This window comes from Gobio gobio (assembly GCF_949357685.1).
Source record: "Gobio gobio genome assembly, chromosome: 5".
In the NCBI taxonomy this organism is placed as follows: domain Eukaryota; kingdom Metazoa; phylum Chordata; class Actinopteri; order Cypriniformes; family Gobionidae; genus Gobio; species Gobio gobio.
The window spans coordinates 17286338-17308421 of record NC_137101.1 but is presented as its reverse complement, the minus strand read 5'-3'; the positions used below and the strand labels follow the sequence as shown (position 1 = coordinate 17308421).

Here is a 22084-nt window from a genome sequence, read left to right as displayed (position 1 = left end):
TCTCCAACCACGCCTCATGCTCATTTGTGGTCAGGAATGAGCCACAAAAGAGGAGTTAAAATAACACGCCGACTTTTTGGGACTTTAGCTTATTCACCGTATCCCCCAGAGTTAGATAAGTCCATCCATACCATTCTCATCTCTGTGCGTGCCATAACTCTGTCTGACACACCACCGTTAGCCTAGCTTAGCACAAAGACTGGAGGTAAACAGCTCCAGCTAGCCTACTGCTCAATAAGTGACAAAATAACGCCAACATTTTCCTATTTACATGTTGTGATGTGCATAGTTACATTGTGTACTAAGACTGACGTAAAATGAAAAGTTGCGATTTTCTAGACCCATATGGAACTTTGCTGCCGTACCATGGGTGCAGCGGCGCAATGATATTACGCAGCGCCTAAAAATAGGATAACTTCCGTCAACATAACCAACGTGACAACCTGCTCGCACAGAGAGCGTGTTGGGGACTATTTTCAGGCGCTGTGTAATATCATTGCACCGCTACACACATGGTACGGCAGCAAAGTTCCTTGATTATTATGCAGGAATGAGAGTATAGTTCCTAGCCATATTAGTCTAGAAAATCACAATTTTCTTTTCCCGTCAGTCTTAGTACACGATGTAACTATACACATCACAAAATGGAAATATAGGAAAATGTTGGCGTTATTTTGTCACTTATTGAGCAGTAGGCTAGCTGGAGCTGTTTACCTCCAGTCTTTGTGCTAAGCTAGGCTAGCGGTGGGTGCGTCAGACAGAGTTATGGCACGCACAGAGATGAGAATGGTATGTATGGACTTATCTAACTCTGGAGATATGGTGAATAAGCTAAAGTCCCAAAAAGTCGGCGTGTTCCTTTAACATGATTCTATTTATGCAAACATATTCTATAATTTATGCATTTGGCATCTAAAGTCACTTGCAATGAATTCAAGTAGCATTCATGTGATTGGTAAGAGTTGTTAAATGTTTTTCAAAGTCTCTTATGTTCACCAAGGCTGCATTTATTTGATCAAAACTACAGTAAAAACTGTAAAATTGTGAAAAATTTCAAATGACTATTTTCTATTTTAATATATTTTAACTTTTAATTTATTCATAGGTGAATTTCTCGTCTTTAGTGTCACATGATCCTTCAGAAATCAGTCTAATATTTCTGATATGCAAGCAGCTAATTCAATTAGAAAATTCAAATGCACATCATTTATTTGAACTAGATAGTCATTCTGGATCAGTTTAATGCACCTTTGCTGAATAAAAGTATTAATTTCTTTCAAAAAAATAGAAGAAAGAAAAATCTTACTGACCCCAAACGGTATCTCAAAGTGAATATACTGTAACATGAACAATGTAATGTAAAGCGTGACCTCCATTGCACATGTTTTTGCCTCATTTCCTGTGTCCAGGGATTTGAGACCTTCAGGCCGTTTCCAGAGCTTAGACCTGCTGATGACGGATAAGCCTTCAGCCTCTCAGATCACTCACACTAGAAGACACATGAGGAATGGAATCTCCATATTTTCCAATGACCTGCCTGCTTTTGCCTCTCAGCACTGACCACAGCTGTTTCTTTCATTGGCATTTATTGGATTGCTGGCTCAAGGCTTCAGAGGTTCATTAAAATTATTAAAAAAAAAAAAATTTTTGTTGCTAATGCTCACACGATGTGCTAATATCTCACTATCTGTACCCTCTCTTGCTCTCTGTCCTGTCAGTTACTGCTTTGAGCCGGACTCATTGGTCTTCCTTCCAGATGGGATGGGCGGCAGGACTGGTTTAACATTGGCACCTGGCCGGCCCGGGGAGGAAGGGAGTGTTGGAGAGACACGTTCAGAGCGAGGAGCATCAGGGGTCAGACCTGAGTCCATGTGAGAGATGAAACAGATATCCATTAGTCACACAAACTGGCAATCTAAAGTGACTGCATGAGTAGTCAAAGGTAGGTATTTAAACAAATGTTTAGATTGATAGTAACACATATGTACAATATCTATGTGAACAAGCGATACGTTTTTACATTGCAGTGTCATGCGCGAGACGCTGCAAAAGATGCAAGATGCGAGCACAAGGATTTACATTGAAAAACAATGGGACAGTAGCGCAGTGGAATGGAAAAACGTTCACCTTTAGAGATGTACAAACAAGACACTAAAATATATAAAGTTTGAGGACAGAAAGTAACATGAGCTCCTGACCTCTAAGAGAGTCCCGGTCCTGCCCCAACATAGATATATCCAAAGGCTCTATGTTGGGCCCTGACCCAGTGTCTGATCCCCGGGCCGGGCTCTCCGCTGAGAGCGCCCCTGCTGAGCTCCTCATGGACAGGCCAGAACTGGTACGAGATTCCTCGGAACTGAGACGGATAAGATGGAGAGAGAGAGAGAGAGAGAGATTAAGAAAAGTAAAGCCAGAGTCACAACATCAAAACAGTTTGCTGCAGACTATGGGCCCTATCTTGCACCCAGCGCAATTGACTTTGTACACCGACGCATGTGTCATTCCTATTTTGCACCCGCGCAAAGCGCGCTTTTCCCTCCACAGAAGCACGTCGCTAAACTAGTGAATGAACTTGCGCTACCTGGGCGGTTCAGCGCAAAAAAGGAGGCGTGTTCCGGCGCAAACAATCCCTGGTGCTATTTTGCTGTTCCATTAAACAATTGCGCCACTGACCAGAAAAAACCTAGTCTAAAGTCAGTGGCGCGTTGCGCGTTGTTCATTATGCTATTTTAAGGGCGCATGCTTGACCATAATGTATAGCGTGCACAACGCGCATACACTTTGCTCATGTAATCTACACAGATGCAACAGTTATTTTTGCAAATCATAAATTGTTACACTAAAAAATATTAACACATGAGATGACGGAAATCATTGTGGTGTGCCACGAAGATGTGAAAAAATAGGCATAAATCTAGCTTACAAATGATTCAGGCTAATTGTAATAATTAAGGATAAGACCTGTTTGCCCATTAGTGGCAAGACATATATGTATATAAGGACATCTGACAAATTGGTTTGTCCGTCAAGAACCAGGAAAAAAAATCGACTGAAAAACTGAAAAAACTGAAAGAAAAAAAAGACTGTGAAATCACCTTTACCATAATGTACAACATTACAACTTCACTTCTCTGTCTTTCACTGCTCTTTCAAGAACATCAGTCTCCTCGGCTGTGAACTGCTCCTGGCGTGCGCCTGGTAAATACGCCATAATAATAGCAATCCATAATGGAACTTGCGCACCTGCTTTTAAAGGGAATGTTGGATGACGCTCGGATTGGTTTATTCACGTTACGCCCAAACCACACCTATGAATAATGAAGCTACTTCAGACCAACCCATTTTAGATTTGCGCCGGGCGCAAGAGCCATTTATCCCGCCGGGAAAATAGCAACAGCGCCGAGACCTGCCCACAAAGTTACTTGCGGTTCGCGCTTTGACACTTGCGTTTCAGATCGTTAAAATAGGGCCCTATAGGTCAGTGATTGGCTTTTGATCAATGATATGGAAATAAAATACCACTTTTTGTTGAGTTTTTTCTCAGCAAATATACTGATATATACACATGAATCATTTGATAAATGAATCAACATATAATATACATGCAATCCAATCAAAAGATTGGGGTTGGTAAGATTTTTCATGTTTTTGAAAGAGGTCTCTTAAATATGTTTATATATATATATATATATAAACATATATATATAAATATATATATATATATAGAAAAAATATAGAAAACATTTATTTGAAATTGAAATAAAATTTCACAATATTGCTGTTATGTTTATTATATTATTATATTATAACACACACACACACACACACACGCACGCACGCACACACATAACAGCAATAATATATTGTAAAATACTATTGAAATTTAAAATAACTGTTTTCTGCTTTAATGTATTTTAAAATGTAATTTATAGGAGTATTATAGTATTTACAGAAATATTTTATAACATTATAAATATCTTTACTATATATTTGATTAAAGTGGGGGTGAAATGCTGTTTCATGCATACTGAGCTTTTTACACTGTTAAAGACTTGGATTCCCATCCTAAACATGGACAAAGTTAAAAAAAAAAAAAAAAGGCGAAAAATTTGATGGAGTATTTCTGTGCCAAAAATACTCCTTCCAGTTTCTCATAAGTTTCGGAAAGTTTTTTTTCGAGTATGGGACTATCTGACGTCAGATAGGGCGGATTGTCCTTGTATGGGCCGTACGGGCCCTTCTCCCGGAAGGGCGCGCGTGTGACTAGAGCGAGAGAGCAAACGCTTTAGGGAAGCCGGCTGCGCTGCAGTCACAGGACTTCACGAAATCAACAATGTCCCCAAAGATGTGTGTTTTTGGTTGTCAGGGCAAGACAACCCTGCACAGCTTCCCAAAGAACCCAGCGTTAATGGGACAGTGGATAGAGTTTGTTTTTCCGGAGCAGCAACAGAGTTGTGCAAGTGTTTTGTTTGTTCCCTGAATTTTGGCGACGATGGTTTATAAACAAGGTACAGTTCAACTCCGGATTTGTAGCTCGTCTAATGCTGAAAGATGGAGCGGTCCCAGATCAAGGTTCACGTCGTATGTTGGAAGCAGGCGGTGAGTAAAATGGCTGCTTCAAATGTCTTTGTGTTGTTAGCTATCGACTCGTTCATTCAAATGCGCTACTATTCTATGTAAAAACGCACTAGTCTGACGTGCAAAGACCTTCCGCTTGCTACTGCTAACATTAAATCGCATACAGTCCATAAACCAAATTATGTCCTCATAAACCATGAGTAAACGCACACAAATGTTGTAAAACTCATGAGCATGACAAGCCGCTAAGCAAGTATATAAGTTACAGTACATACCATTGAGACGTCCAGCTGTAGTCGTTGCTGCTTCTCCTGTTCAATTTCAGAGTCTAGATCTGATTCTGGATCATATATGTATGGCTAAATCTGATTGATCTCCATGGTTTATTTAGGATAACGTTTTTTTCTCCACGTTTAAGGATGTCAGAGCTTTCAGACGCTCGTCATTCTTTAGCTCCGCCCACACGATACACCCCCAGCCGCTCGTTTTTTTTCGGAAAGACTCGGTACAGCGTATCTTTCTTTTATAAATATAATAAAACGAAAGACTTTTCGGAGATATGAAGGATGCAATACTACTATATAGGTACTGAGATTGACATGAGATTGACTGAAACTGAGTGTTTCACCCCCTCCTTTAATTTAATGCATCCTTGCAAATAATAATTTCTTAAAAAAAAAAAAATCTTACTGACCCAAACATTTCAATGGTAATGTGATTAATTCGACTGCAAATTTGAATCAACTGACAGCCAGCTTTTAAGGTCTCATTATGCCGCAATCCTCCATTCAACTGAAAACAAAATCCAAATAGCAACAACAATATGGAAATGTTTCATTCTCTATAGGATTGAGTTAAATACACGCGCGCGCACACACACACACACACACACACACACACACGCACACACACACACACACACACACACACACACGCACGCACGCACACACACACACACACACACACACACAGGCGCTGAATAAATAAACGTCTCAAGACACCCATTAAAAACAGGTTTTAATAAGTTTTGATTTGCATCAGTTTTTTTTTTTTATATATATATATATAGAGTTGGCAATGGTCTCTTCACATATATCCCAAGATTATACAGGCTGCATTTTAAATTGATTTCATAAAGACCACAGTAAAATTCATAACTAGATTGTGAAGTAACAATCTCCAAAAGCATATTGCTTTTCCCTGGCGGAGGAGAAACAAAAAGTCACTGTTTAACACAATTTGGAGAAGCACATTAGTTTTTGTCCTTTTTTTTCTTCTAGCTAATAAGCAAATGCCAGTGCACCACACAGGCCGGGCGGCTCTGTAAGTCTCCCAGGATTCCTCTTAATGAGCTAAATTACAGTATATTTAAATATCTTGGGGACATGCATATTTCACAGGAGTAGTCTTGTATTTCCTCGCCTGGTTAGAGTCCCCGAGCTCACACGCGGGAGAGGCAAAAGCACCGATAGTCATAAATCTGCATTTACGTGCTTCAACACATACATCTTCCAGATGGCCTGCGGCGTGTCAGGTACCTGAATGCTTTAACTTTGAGCTGGGGATGAAAACTTTGATATTTGAGCCTGGATGTGTGTAAAATGGAGATGGAGGTTATAAACATAAAGGGAGAGGCTACAAGATAAAACACGTCCTGGGAAATGATGTATACAAGGAGAGGACTTTGGGGAAAGGTTAATTGTCTTGCCGCGCTCAGGTGAGAGGCCAGAGGTGAAAATGTCAAGGTGTATGTATGTGGCATACCTGCTGTCCTCATCGAGGTCAGGACCGCCGAGGCCAACAGGACGCTTTGAGGAGGAAGAGGGGCCTGGTGGAGGCAGGGAGTGAGAGGCTAATGATGATGGAGCTGTTGGTGCACTTCTGTGACACACACATAAACACCAGTTAAACACTATTTAAAACGCCTTTTGCTGAGGAGATTTTTTTTTGTGCCATTTTATACGACCACAGGAGATTGTTACAAATCCAGACCATTTAATTGTGGAATTATGTAAAACTAAAAACAGTATATAAAAACAAAATACAGTATTGAATTATCAATAAAACATCCTTGAAATTTTTAAGCGAATAAAAAATTGACTATTTCAACCTACACTATTATTCGAAAGTTTGAGTTCGAAACAAAACCCTTTGTTTGTTTTTGAAATATGCAAATTGTATGTGATAAAATATACAGTAAAAGCATTATTGTGAAATATAATTGCCATTTTCTATTTTAATATAATTTAAAATGTAATTTATTCCTGTGATGGCAAAGCTGAATTTTCAGCATTGTTACTCCAGTCTTCAGTGTCACATGATCCTTCAGAAATCATTCTAATATGCTGATTTGGTGCTCAAGAAACATTTCTTCTTATTCTTATTCTTAATCTTATTCTTATTAATTATTATTATTAATGTTGAAAGCAGTTGTTCTGCTTAATCATTTTGTGGAAACTGTGATGGACCAGGATTCTTTAATAAATTGTTCAAAAGAAAGGCATTTATGTGAAAAATAATCTTTTTTTAACAGTATAAATGTATTTACTGTCACTTTTGATCATTTTAATGCATCCTTGCTGAAAAAACTTTTGAACGTTAATACAGGTTGTAATTCTGTTTATATGTGCTTATTCAAATGTGGCATGTTGCCATGGATTTGTGTATGCGATTTAATTATAAACATATTACAGTGTTGCATCATTAGCTTTGGAGCCTGCTAACACTACATTCTATTGGAATCATTATTTGTGTGGAGTGCAGAATTGATCAGTCACTTTTGTGGTTCTAGTTGAGTTAGCATGATGGTTTGGAAGTTAGGCAGCGCACTGAATTTTGGAGTCAATTTTTTGGAACAGGGATGTCACAACCTTTGGGTAACGTACAGACGGTTGTGTTACCTCTGAAACAGCTCGGCGTAAGCACCAGGACTCTTCCCGCTCAAAGCTTCCCGAATCACCTGCTGGCGTCTGTGATTGGAAGCCATTTCCTATGACGTTCAAAGAAACATATGGTCAACATTGGATTAAATCAAGATAATAATTATGTAAAATGAACAGAATCAATAACACTGGACACGCTCTCTCTTACTACAGGGGTCTGCTGAGGGGTCATCTTGGCCTGGATTTTGTTCTGGTAGTTTCTGCTGTAGGAGTCCATGAGGTCAGTGGCCTCTGTCGTGTGGGCTGCCAGTAACTCACCCGTTGCGTCTACAACAGAGTTATGGTTAAGGCACTCAGCCATCGTGAACAGATGTTTGCTGTGGCTGCAGCAGTGAACTGCCACAGACCCACACTGAGTACAACTATTTTCTTTATAATCCTGATGAAGCACCCCGCAGACAAAACTGACTTCATGTAAAGCATGAAAACAAATTAAGAGTTTTGTGGCCTTTAATCCATGTCTGGATGCACTAACATGCATTAATTCATGCTTAACTAATGCACAGATAATGTATGTCTCATGACGTTAATGTATGACTCATGAAGAACTAAAACATTCATTAATGATTTTCGATTAATTGAGTTAGTCATATATTAATTGATATTAAATAAATGTGTCATCACCATTGATTAATTCCCTATCAACATCTTGTATTAACTAATAGTGTAATTACAACAATGGGTCAAAGTCATGGATTCCAGCAGTCTGTTTTAATGAATATTTAGCTAATGACCTGCAAAGATATCATTATGTTATGACTTGATTTGTTGAGGCACATGACTATTGTTGGGTGTAACGCATTACTAAGTAATTAATTACTGTAATTTAAAGGCACAATGTGTCATTTTCACCGTCATTTTAGCTTCATGACCCCTTGATTTAGTGAAATCATGGGAGTTGTGGTCTTCACCTCTACAGCCGGTGGAAAAGAATCAGACGGGACTCGGGCAGAAATCATATTCATGGATAAGCTAATGTATTAAAGATTTATTGCAGTATAAGCAGTTGAAGCGTAACGAGGCTGCTGGAGTGAATGCTAATGAGGGATGAGCACGACACGGCTCGAGAGCAGTAGAGCTTTTATTATGCCGCAGACTAACGCTTCCGCTTCTTCCGGTCATGCGTATATGGGGTAACGCAGCACTGTTTTATCATATTAGATACATCTGAGTGTGTTGAAAGTTATGTTATAATGCCGCTACTACTGTGTGTTCACTCGGCGGCTACTATGAGACACTTGTTGCACACTGCAGTAAGCTAGATCGATATTAGGCATGGTAAAACATGGTGCTCGCGATAAATCAAGAAAGCAAGATTTAAACAATACGACTAACTGTGTTGAGCTATATAACAATGATTAGCTTTCTGTCGATGAATGTATCCAAACAGTTGCTCACCTGTCTAATAAAACATATATTCAAGCGTCTTTGGTGTTTTCATGGTTTCTACAAAATAAAACCAAGGGTAATCGAGGCTAACACGGGTATGATGTCATTGATAGGCGACGCATGGACACGGTCCGTGTTCTGGTTAAAATTTCTCTGGATTTTGGACACATTTTGTATAATGTAAGCACATGTAATCAAATGTTTCTTTATTGATTAATGTAATCAATAAAATATTTAACATTGTTCTAGTAGTTTTTGGATATTTCAATCCAAAAATCTTACATATTGTGAAAGTAAAGTAAGGGATTACTTCAACTGTGAAATATCAACATTGAAAAGAAAACAGTGCTTGTCAAGTGATTTTATTGCGTCTTTAAGTGTATGGCAAAGTGGGACTGTGATCGCTCACTCGTGGTGGAGGTGTTGTCAGGTGTAATTGAGCTACTGTCATTTCCTCCTCCATGCTCCTCTAGACCCAGGTACTCCTTCACCAGCTGTTTTAGCGTCTGGTAGGCCTCAGCACGATCATCTGATGAGCACAAAAGAGCGGTGCAGGGATGATGTATTTTTATGAGCCAAAACCCGAAAACAAGTTAACATTTTAACACTTCTGGTTCCATCGGCTTGAAGTCGATGTGTTTTTTGAATGAGTTAAATGCTTGAAATAAGGTCTGTGGCTAACACAAGATATTTTCATGTTTTATTCTACAATATAAAATACATCAGTAATACCCTCTTGTGATTTTTTAAAGCTTTTACTTGTAAAAGGCGGTTCCTAACAAGTGGCTAAATAGGACTGGTGACATTAAACATCATCAGCCGAACAGGTAAACTAATCTACTCACAAGTCCGCTTTCACAGCCTCATTGTGTTTATAATCGCGCTCTTGCAAACTATTATAACTTGAACTTTCAAGGAAAATGTTTTCAAACAAAGACTGAAAGAATTTTTGGAAGCTTAGCGATTGTGACTATATTTACGCTTCAAAATTCATGAAAGTTGTGTTCATTTGTGAAGATTGTCACGATGAACAAAATGTGTAAGAATCATAAGCTTTTGTTAGTCACAGAGCTTATTTTCTTCAATAATCCAAAAACCAGTGGACAAATCCTATTGTTTTTTTGTCGAAGGAACCAGGGTAATGCCAACTTCCGGGGTTGGCCTATAAAAATACGTTATCCCTGCACCACTCGGTAGAAGAGAGCAATCGAGTTTCCATAAAAACCTGAATAAATCTTTGAAAATGTCTTGCTAAGGCAGTTAAAAGATGTGCTTAATTGTCACTTAGGAGATTCTTACAATTCACAAAGGGAAATAAAACGTATATTCCTATAGACAGATACAGCATAATTGACTATATGGGTTAATAAAAGTTTGTTACCACAAGAGATAATGTTATCAAAGAAGCCAGGCTTTTCTCTGTTGATCTTGGCGTACAAATCAATGCGAGACACGGCTGTTTCCATCTGAGCGTTGCTGTAGAATCCTCTTGCTTTCAGAAAGCAGACGTAATTGTCAACAACAGTGGGGATCAGCAAGACATAACGGGGCTCAAAACATGAGTTCTTCAAGCTATAAACTCCCTGGTGTTGGAACAAACACACAAAACGTCTGGTATAATTAACTACTGTGGCGTTTGACCCAGTTTTGTGCTTGGTCACTGAATGTTAACATGGTGGAACATGTTTTCTTGATTCCATACCTCTAGTTCCATATGCACACAGCAGGCCAGACCTTCACGAGCCACCCGCTCAATAGACTCCCGAGACAGGCCATACCAATGTCCTCCATATTGCATCGTCTGGACAAACTGACCCTGACAGTAGGAGAATAAAACCGATAGGACACTGTAAGTAGAACATGACTGTCAAAGAGCTCAAATTCATCACTTAATGGGCATCATCATGGACGTTCAGCACAGATTCACTGCAGAATGACCTGAACTCTCGACCTTTGGGTTGCAAGGGAACATCGTTCTTCTCACACAGACAAACCTCTGACCCCTGTGTCCAACTGCACCTGGGTCCATTTAGCAGCAGCAACGCTGTGGTCAAGCTTTTACTCGCAGACAGCAATTCTCAAACACATGTTTCTACATGGTTAAGGTGGCTTTAATACATCAGTACAAATACCAACCATGCTCGAATCCTACCCTCTTTTTCCTTTAAAGGGCCCAGTGAGAAGCATCAAGCGGAAAAAAGTAGAGGAGTGTTTGCGTCTGCAGAATGCAGACACACATCTGTGTTTGTGTGATATAGGTAGGAGAGGTTAGTCTGTAAAACCTGACTCTGTCTCTTCCTCTGCGCTGGCGGCATACGGTTATAATCGCACATCAAAAGGCTTCCTTCCAGCCTCTATCAATCAATAACACTGGACTTATATAGCAACACTTAAGAGCTAAACGAGATAGTGGCGGCACAGACTAGGTGTGCTCCCTCTCAGAAGCACCCGAGGGGCCTGGGGAAAAAGAGAATCCAGGGTGAATTCTTTCCCCGCTTCACATTTTTGGCATGTCATTGCTTTATAGACCAATATGGCCTTTGGGAGTCTGTTTCTAAAGATGAATGGGCATAAAGCTGTAACACAACAGTTCACAGTTGTGAGTAAAATACTACAAAAGCAGATCAGAATATGATAAAAGTCTAGCTGTCTGAATGAAGACTTTACCATTTGAATCATGTTCTGAAATTCTTCCTCGGTGACAAAGTGATAGTCTGATCCATCCTCTTCCCCAAAATAGGGCCCCCTGGTGGTGTGGCAGGCTCTACAACAAACAAATCGATTAAAGAAACTCACGATAAACTAGGGCTACATGATATATTGAAATTGAATCAATACCATGTTATGGCTTATGAAAGAGTAACAAAAGCCTGCAATTTAATTCAAGAAATATATGTGCTGCATTTCACTCTAAAACCCACAGAGCATATATTATATTTACAAAGAAAAGCTTGATGGATTAACGTTTGAAAATGAAGAAATTAAGAAGTAAATGGTACTATAAAATGATTGTTAATAAATATATTTTTTTATTATAATCATATTGAATGGATCATATGGGAATATGGAATGTTTCACAAACAAAGGCACTCCCAAAAAGAATCACCCAAATCTTTCTAGAAGTATTAATTCTTTCCAAATGTCATCTTGAAAAAAGTATATATTGCAGAAAAACTAAATATCACAATTAAAATTTTTCCCAATATCCTGCAGCTCTAAAATAAACACAATTACATCACATTATACAGTCGAATATTAATATTTCATTAGTTAGCAAATTAGCACATTTTATTGGCTTTTATAATGCACTCTAAACTGACACTTACCCATAAGCGAAATAGTCGCTGAATTCCTGGCACAGCTTATGGGCAAGTTCCCTCTTCCCACAGGCCTGCGGGCCAGTCAGGACCAGCATGGGGTACGGAGCATCCAGACTGGGGAGAGTACTTGTGGAATAACATGCAAAAATGCATATTAGCTTAATGCTGTTGTGGTGAACCAAGTTATTGAACTTCCTGTGAGTTCAACCATGTAGTTTACAACCAACTGGGTGACTTCAAATAGCCTCACTACACAGCTCCAGATTCATTTTATTTCAGATCAGAGCTCTGTGAGTGGTTTGAAGGGCTTTCTGCTTGAGGGAAGTGTCCTTTGTGGACTAGACAGGCCCATAAAAAGAAAAGGAAAGCGGAGAGTCGTACCTGTCAAAAATAACCTGCGGTTGCATGAGCTGGTACATCAAGTGGGTCATGTGATCTCTGGCTGCGATCACCTCCAGAGGAGGGTCGTACTTGTTCACAGCAGACACCTGAAAATGAAAGACAACAGCAATGTGACTCACTACTCAACCTTGCCGTAATCATTCAAATATGGGCATTATTTTCTGAGTAACTTTCAGAGCTTTTAAAGTTATTTTCAGATCATTGGTCCTTGAGCTCCAACTAGCAAGCAAATGCTATTCAAAATGTTTTTGTACAACAATAGGCTTCCTCTATCTTAATGCCATAAACAGCACTTCACTTTTTTTCTTCTTCTTCTTTTCACACTAGATCACCTTTTCCTTTGCAGTTACAGTGTGTTGGTCCAGAAGCATGATGTGCTGGAGGAGGAAGATCACAGCCAGTCTATAGTCATCTTGGTTCTGCAAGAAGCCAAACTGTTTTGAGTATAAGGTAATGATTTTAAGCCCATTGTTGAGATGTTTTTGGTGGCCTTACCTGCACTGGGTTTCTCAGGAGATTCATTTCTCTCAACAAAATCAGGTCATGCAAATGTGCAGCCTCCTTTATCTCACTGATCTGATACACAAGGAACAAAAAACAAGAAGTTTTGAGTGAAATGTCTAGCTCACTCTCAGATAAAGCTGTCACTTTTCAAAAGATATACTTTTTTACATTATTTACCCACTAATACACTCTGGTCAGCCACTAATACACTCTCCAAAAAGAAATTGTGCAAATATTGTACAACTTTCTAGATATAACAGATTGATATTAGTACCTTTTGAGTAATAATATGTACCCTTAAAATACTACTATGAACATTTCAGGAGTAGATAAGGTACAAAGTTGTCCCTTTTCAGGGTAATACCCCAACGACAAGCTGTAGTATTGCTAAAGGTACAATTTTTGAACATTTATTTTCTGACAGATTTTTAGTTGCAATTCTCACATTTTAGACTTCCTAACCATTTTCACTTGGTCAGATTGGTTCCTTGTGGTTTGCTATGCTCTGAGGTATAACATTAGAGACATTTGCATAATATAATATGACAGGAATGTGACAGCTCCTTTACCAGATTGCTCTCAAGGTTGGCGGTTCCCAGGAGATGGAGGTTCTGGAGACCCGAGAGGCTTTGAATCCGGTTACAGGACAAATCCAGAACTTGCAGGTTGCGTAGAGTCTGGAGATTCTCAATCTTGTGTATCACATTCCCCTTCTTAAAACACACATATACAATTATCATTTCGATGACTCAAAGAACAGTAACTAAAATGCTCTCCACATGATCTGCACGGCCATGGTCATGTGCCATTCCTGTCTGACTGTGAATGTGTGATTGACAGGTGAGTTCAGTTAATTCAAAGCTGATGGGTAAGGACTGACAGGTGAACATCTGGTAAGATGTAGCGAGTGCATATCAATGAAGGAGAAGTTTTCTGTACACCCAACATCTGTCTTTCCCCCTTTTCCTAGTCTTCTTATTAGGTTCATATATAGTTAGTATTTCAGTTCAAATCACCAAAAATTACACGATGGCAAACAAAACATCTGGTAAAACCAGCAAAACATTAATACTTCTCACAAAAAAAAAAACATTACAGCATATGAATTTGAAAAATGTATTCATAATTACACTGCCAAAAAATCTATTATTTTGTTATTTTGGCTTGTTTTCCAGTTCAAGTATCTAAACATTCTTAAATCAAGATACATTTACTTTAGAAGAAAAATGACACTTGGTTTCTGAAAAAATGAATCAAGCTTAATTAAGTGAGTTTACTTAAAAACCACACTCATTTTTTCTTGACTAAAATACTAAGTATGACATTTTTTTCTAGGAAAAATAGTTGGAATATCATAAGCAATATATTGTATTTTTTCTTCTGTGTGCTTCCCTGAAGTTCAATAAGTAAAGCATTGCACTAAAAATGCCAAAATCATGGGTTTGATTTCCAGCAAACATGCATGAACTGATAAAAATGTACACTTTCAATGAAGTGTAAGTTTATTCTGAAAAAAGTGTCTGCCAAATGCATACATGTAAAAACCATCAGAGGGTAGCTGAAAAACAGACATAACCAAATACATTTAAAAAAATGTATTTTGGGTATGTGCAGCTGCCTAATAATGAAACGTGAGTTAAATTGACCAACAAACATCATAACTAATAGATATTTTGTACACACATCAGAGTGTCGGCACTTTGAAAGCATTTTCATGACCCTAAATGAGAAAAAGTCAAAACATTTCAAGAAAAGCATCATAGGTGAACTCAAAAATCGAAATGGGTCACACTGACTAATACGGGGGCTAGAAAGATTCCAGCTTCCAAAGCCCTGGCCTTACAATACTCCCATGCCTGGCACCAAACTGCAGGAGATGTGACCATGAGGGGCTCTGGAAGCTCCAGATCCAAAGTGTGATGGGTGTAAGAGGAACAGGCTGACAGGCACACGCTGTTCAGGGTCTCAGAGCAACAGGGGGCGGACAGTTTCAGCGCGTGGGAGGGTGTGTACGAGTGTGTTTTTTTTTTTTGAACGGGGTCCAGGCTCTCTCACGCCAGCAGCTTGGCCTCATGGGGACATGGACACCAAAGGACGCGGCGCTGCTGACTATGAAGAATCTCTTTGATAAAGGACAGCATAAACATCCTTCATCTGAGTGGCAAAGGTCTGGTGGCACGCTGGCCTGCCATATGGCGGGCTTCAACACCAGGCTTTGTTATATTTTCTGAAAAGGCTGGAGCTTAATCATGCATACTGTCTGAAAAACACACAGTTAGGGGATGGTTCTGGGGAAAAAACAGTAACTGTCAACGATATCAAAATGGTAGGAGGAGGACGTGCCAAAACAAGAAGCTGTAGTGTTGCCCACACTATCACAGACAGCGAGCATGGCAACCTTTCTGAAAGTGTTGACACAACAACATAATCTGGAAGAGGATGACACGTGACGACAGGGAGCGGAAAATATGTCAATAGGTTATGCAGTCTGACGCTAATTAATCCAACAGAGACTCGTAAACACTTCGGGGAAAGACAAGGAAGACCTCGCATTTCTGTATTCCAATCGGAAATTAAAATCAAGCGTGATTACATTTATTTATCGCCCCATCATGAAGACGGTGACATATTTTCCCAAACAGAAATTAACATTTTACAGTTTCATATTCAGTACCTGTCCTTGCCTTGCCAATGTTAATTTCCCACCTCAAAACACACATAAATTAATATGCAAACCTGCTCTTAACAAGTAAATATTTCACTAAATACACTCGTATTTAATACCTCTCTGCACTTATTAATCATCAGGAATAAATTAGCTCTGTTAAATGGATGTGTGTGTGTATGTGTGTTTAAGAAGGCTGATGGTACCAGGCAGAGCACTCTGAGGGGCAGATGGTCCAGACCCCTAATGCGGGAGATGTTGTTATGGGCCAGGCTGAGGTGTGAGAGCCTTTTGCACTTTTCCAGTCCCCTGATGGCACTAAATGAATTATCTGAACAGCGAGGTCAAAGAATGTTTTGTACACTTGTTTTTTACAAATCAATAGTTTAAAGTAAAGATGAATCCCCCTAGTTACTTGTTAATTACACATTCCAGGTCTTATATATACACCGATTAGGCATAACATTATGACGTAATATTGTGTTGGTCCCCCTTTTGCTGCCAAAACTGCCCTGACCCATCGAGGCATGGACTCCACTAGACCCCTGAAGGTGTGCTGTGGTATCTGGCACCAAGATGTTAGCAGCAGGTCCTTTAAGTCCTGTAAGTTGCAAGATGGGGCCTCCATGGATCCGACTTGTTTGTTCAGCACATCCCACAGATGCTCAATTGGATTGAGATCTGGGGAATTTGGAGGCCATGTCAGCACCTCAAACTCGTTGTTGTCCTCCATTTTTGCTTTGTGGCAGGGCGCATTATCCTGCTGAAAGAGGCCACAGCCACCAGGAAATAGGATTTCCATGAAAGGGTGTACATGGTCTGCAACAATGCTTAGGTAGGTGGTACGTGTCAAGATAACACCCACATAAATGGCAGGATCCAAGGTTTCCCAGCAGAACATTGCCCAAAGCATCAAATGCACATGTGTTCCCCAGGTAAGCGACGCATGTGATGTAAAAGAAAAAGTGGTCCCGTTTTTATGCTCATGTGCCACCGTTGGCGCTTTCAGAGGTGAACAAGGGTCAACATGGGCATCCTGACTGGTCTGCTGCTATGCAGCCCCATACTCAACAAACTGCGATGCACTGTGTATTTAGACACCTTTCGATCAGAACCAGCATTAACTTCTTGAGCTATTTGAGCTACAATAGCTCGACTGTTGGATCGCTCCCCATATGCATCAATGACCCTGTCGCCGGTTCACCACTGTTCCTTCCTTGGAGCAATTTTGATAGATATTGACCACTGCAGACAGGGAAACCCCACAAGTGCTGCAGTTTTGGAGATGCTCTGATCCAGTTGTCTAGCCATCACAATTTGGCCCTTGTCAAACTCGCTCATATCCGTATGCTTGCTCATTTTTCCTGCTTCTAAGACATCAACTTTGAGGACAAAATGTTCACTTGCTGCCTAATATATCCCACCCACTAACAGGTGCTGTGATGAAGAGATAATCAGTGTTATTCACTTCACCTGTCATACCGTCATAATGTTATGCCTGATCGGTCTATATAAAAAGTTCATCAATGTCCTCCATTCTGGTATACTTATCAGGATCCCGGCCTAGTTAACACTTTATTTCAGCAGTCCATTTTAGACATTCTATTAACTATAAGTAACTTTGCAACTACCAGTCATTAGAGAATTAGTAGACTGTATAATATCTTCTAACACTTAATTTTGATGCTCCCCCAATGTACTGACTATAAGTGACTTTGCCCGAACACCTAACCCTAACCTAACAATCTACTTACAGTCTACTAATATTCTAATGAGAGTTAGTTGACATGCAGTTGCTTATAGTTAATAGAATGTCTAGACTAGAGTAACCCCGCCCTATATTATTTTCACTATGAACAGTCTGTTTTACTTGGAAATACATTATTGTAGTAAAAATGAATTATGAAATAAAATGAAAATGCAACCTTCAAAAGGATACAGTCAAGAATCAGTTTGGACAAAGAAGTATATGCAGAAAGATCCTTCATTAGTGCGATCTGGTTGTGCGAAAAATTCACCTCCTGCATTAAAAGAAAAGACAGTATATGAAAGATAATCATACAAAAAGCAAGAAATTACACAGAAGATTTTGAACCTTCTAGAGATCTCTTTTTTGGGTTGCACTTTATTTTATAGTATGTGCACTTGTACTTACCTAAAAAAGTACTGGTTAATATAAGGTAATTACATGTGTTAAGGTTTGGTTTAGGGGTAGGTTCAGGGTTAGTACCCAGTTATTGTAAATACTATAATAAGTGCACACATCTAACATTAATAGTGAAACATCTATGATACACAATTAAGTTATTCTTCATCCAGCGATGAATGGGAAAACTGAATGTCACATGATATCACAAACCTCTGTACTGAACTAAATCACCTTGAGATTTTTTGGTGGCTGGAATCCAAAAAAATCTGTGAGTTGGTTGTGGGAAGCATCCAGTATGATGAGGTGTGGCATGTGACTCACGCAGGATAGATCTGCCAGTCACAAAACATTAGGCAGAAAGAGCGGGAGAAAGATGGATGACAAGCATCCGCACAGCTGAGATTATTTATCCCGCTACCAAGCAACCATGAAGGGCACGGATGAAAAAAATTCCAGGAAAACATTTTTTAACAAGAGAATATTACAGCAAATATCTACATTAGCGGAAGACAAATATGAGCGGGTCCGAAACATGACAGCAAATTTCATTTCACCATATAGTTTACTTTTAACACAAGCATTAAGCTGGTGTAAACCTACCTTTGATTTTATTGTAGGGAAGCTCTAGCTTTTGTAGATAGATGTAATTGCATAAAATGGAGACATTTTTCAAGTCTCGTCCCTGTGGCCAAACACAATCAGAAATTCAGTTAAGGTGCCAATAAAATGTCATCCGGTAAAACCCTGAAACTAGAGGAGAGTATGACGCATTAGAAAAGGATGTAAACTAATTTGGAGGCCACTTCTGTTTCTCTCCAGCGAAGTCATGCGACTAAACAATATCAGTGCTTCCTGCAAAATATATTAATATTCTACCCCAGAGCTCTGTCGAGTAAGCCTGGGAAATTTTATTATGGAAAATATCAATTGTTGCATATTATGTAAGTCTCAGTGTGTGTGTGTGTGTGTGTAGATCAGATTGCGGGGAGCAAATATTTCCTAACGGACAGTAAAACCACTTATATTGTGGTGAGCAAGCAACAGAAAGCAGCTTATTAAACATACTAAAAAATTTCTTAACCCGTTTAATAGTCAAAACAGTGATTTAAAAACTGCTCAGTTTAGTGTTGTAGTCAAGACCACCTAATCCGAGACCAATTCAAGACCAAGACCAATGTGTGCTGAGACCAAGACAAGACCAAGACTTTGAGAGGTTGAGATCAAGACAAGACCAAGACAGGGTGAGACTGAGTCAACATCAGACCAGCACTTCTTAAAGGGATAGTTCACCCAAAAATGAAATTTCTGTCATCATTTACTCCTCCTCAAGTTGTTCCAAACCTGTATGAGTTTCTTTGTTCTGCTGAACACAAAAGATGATATTTTGAAGAATGTTTGTAACCAAGCAGATAGAGCAACCATTGACTACCATAGTAGGGGAAAAAATACTATGGTAGTCAATGGTTGCTCTATCTGCTTTGTTACAAACATTGTTCAAAATATCTTCTTTTGTGTTCAGCAGAACAAAGAAACTCATACAGGTTTGGAACAACTAGAGGGCGAGTAAATGATGACAGAAGTTTAATTTTTGGGTGAACCATCCCTTTAAATTCATAAAGATCCACAATTACCGCCTGAGAAATTACTTATTTTTAATCAATAAATATAATTAGATTATTATTATCATAATTAGATTAAGACACTTTAGAGCTGTTACCAATCAAATTAAATCATTAAAGGATTAGTTCACTTTTAAATAAACTTTGGCTGATAATTTACTCACCCCCATGTCATCCAAGATGTCCATGTCTTTCTTTCTGCAGTGGAAAAGAAATTAAGGTTTTGGATGAAAACATTTCAGGGTTTTTCTCCATATAATGGACTTCAATGGGTTCCAAACAGTTCAAGGTCCAAATGATAGTTTCAGTACAGCTTCAAAGGGCTTTAAACGATACCAAACGATGAATGAGGGTCTTATCTAGCGAAACTTTCAGTTTCTGCGAGAAACCAAGCAGTATTTATGCTATTATTTTACCTCTTATCAGACGAACGTGATCATCTCTGAGATCAGCCATAACTTCCGCTAAGTGAGGTCAAAATACGAACGTTGTCATAGATATATCGATCGTAGATGCCTTTCTACTGATCCGTGCAGGCGCTAATGAGGCATCTACGTATACATCTATGACCATGCTCGTATTTTGACCTCACTTAGCAGAAGTTATGGCGGAGCTCAGAGATGATCACGTTGGTCTGATAAGAAGTAAAATAATAGCATAAATACTGCTCGGTTTCTCGCAGAAACTGATCGTTTCGCTAGATAAGACCTGTATTCATCGTCTTGTATTGTTTGGTATCGTTTAAAGCCCTTTGTAGCTGTACTGAAACTGTCATTTGGACCTTGAACCGTTTGGGGCCCATTGAAGTCCATTATATGGGGAAAAACCCTGGAATGTTTTCATCCAAAACCTTAATTTCTTTTCGACTGCAGAAAGAAAGACATGGACATCTTGGATGACATGGGGGTGAGTAAATGATAAGCAAAAGATTATTTAAAAAGTGAACTAATCCTTTAACAACAAAATTCATCTTTGCACTGCAGAGGTGGTACAGAAGATGCATCTGAATTGGTAAATTACAAATGCATAAATAATGTTGAGAATAATTCTTTAAAAAATTTTTATTGAATACTTGTATAAAAGCAGTGTCATGTTTGCAGTCATGCTCAAATTTGTAAAAACAGCTCTCTTGTTCTTGTGATATTGCTTAATTATATCACATTATAATATACAAATTCAGATCGCATACTTTTCTCAAGTACTTTTTTGCAACAATATCTTGAATTTTTTGAGCATTTGTATTCATTTTGGTGACATTTTTGACACAAAATCCCTCATTAATTTCTGAACCGGCACAATAAATTAGAAACAAGTTATTGATTATATCTGAAGCAGTAAGTTTTACATCCGATCACATTAATGATGTTAATAAACAAATCAGACTATGCACTGGCAATTTAGCAATGTCCCAGCAGTTGTGGTCTTAAACAGTCTTGAAAAAAATACAGAGACCTCTAAGTCTGAGACCGAGACAAGATCGAGTACAAATGTGGTCGAGACCGAGACAAGACCAAGACCTTCAAAAAAAAATGGTCTTAAAACTGGTTTTGAGTACTACAACACTAGATCAGTTACTCAATAAGAATTAAAAAATATGACAATTTATATAAAAGGGAAATGCTAAACCAAAATAAATGCAATCTGCACTTTTATTCATGTGAATTAATCAACAACTTATTCAAAATTTAATAAGTTTGACCCTTTGGATATTATATTTACAGTACCAAATGTGGTCATGTGACTGTTTACACAAACCATGACTGAAATAAATACGTACAAATGCATACAGGTTTGTGTGAGAGAGTGGTTTAATTCATAGAAAATGTTATTAGGTCAGCATGAGAACAATACAATGAAATCTCACAATGTGTGTGTGTATCACTCACTGGCACAGAGAGGCATAGGTAAGTGTGCTGGAGTCCTGTAGCTGACTGTCTCAGGTTGGACAGGCATTTAAACACCTCGTCCTCCGTCAGTTCACCGTCATTCTCCATTTGAAAAGAACAATTGAAGGAAACCGATTTAAATGATATATAAATTATATAAATATATTAAATGGTATAGAATATATGAGTAAATAAGCATATTTGAGGGCTGTTACCTCCATTGCTGTTGTGTGTATTGACTGTGTCACCTCTCTTCTATTGCTGTCTCTATGGTTTCCTCTCTCCAGAGAGCACCGCTTATTACTAGAAGGAGGAGGGAAACTGACATGTTCAGCTTAATACAAACGCCAAAGATGGAATATTTGACGCCATTAATTACGTAAACAACTTAATTTTTTCCCTCTTCTAAATGTATGGAAGTAAAGCCGGACTTTTTGTGTGGAGCAAAGATAAGGGAAGTTGCACGCGCATCGGTTGCCCGGTAACCATACATAAACTAAAGCAGGGCAAGCGTTGTGCACATGCGCATTGCGCCTGAACGGAACGCAACGATTGCCCCATGTTCTGTTAAAACATGATAATATAAATACAAATACAGGAATAAACAAGAATATTTCATACACAGTAAAA

General features: G+C 38.8%; 1 protein-coding gene across 1 annotated transcript; it reads right to left on the bottom strand.

The window, feature by feature from the left end:
- Nucleotides 1–1718: 1718 nt before the first annotated feature.
- Nucleotides 1719–21562, bottom strand: lrguk (leucine-rich repeats and guanylate kinase domain containing; the record flags this gene model as incomplete). Its single annotated transcript, XM_079816371.1, has 19 exons — nucleotides 1719–1861; nucleotides 2199–2356; nucleotides 6343–6459; nucleotides 7479–7567; nucleotides 7675–7787; nucleotides 9319–9438; nucleotides 10291–10492; nucleotides 10612–10725; nucleotides 11577–11673; nucleotides 12236–12355; nucleotides 12611–12717; nucleotides 12964–13050; nucleotides 13127–13207; nucleotides 13705–13848; nucleotides 16007–16131; nucleotides 17740–17821; nucleotides 18181–18281; nucleotides 18550–18631; nucleotides 21455–21562. The coding sequence occupies 19 exons, from the start codon at nucleotides 21560–21562 to the stop codon at nucleotides 1719–1721; spliced, it is 2190 nt and encodes a 729-aa protein (XP_079672497.1).
- Nucleotides 21563–22084: the final 522 nt, after the last annotated feature.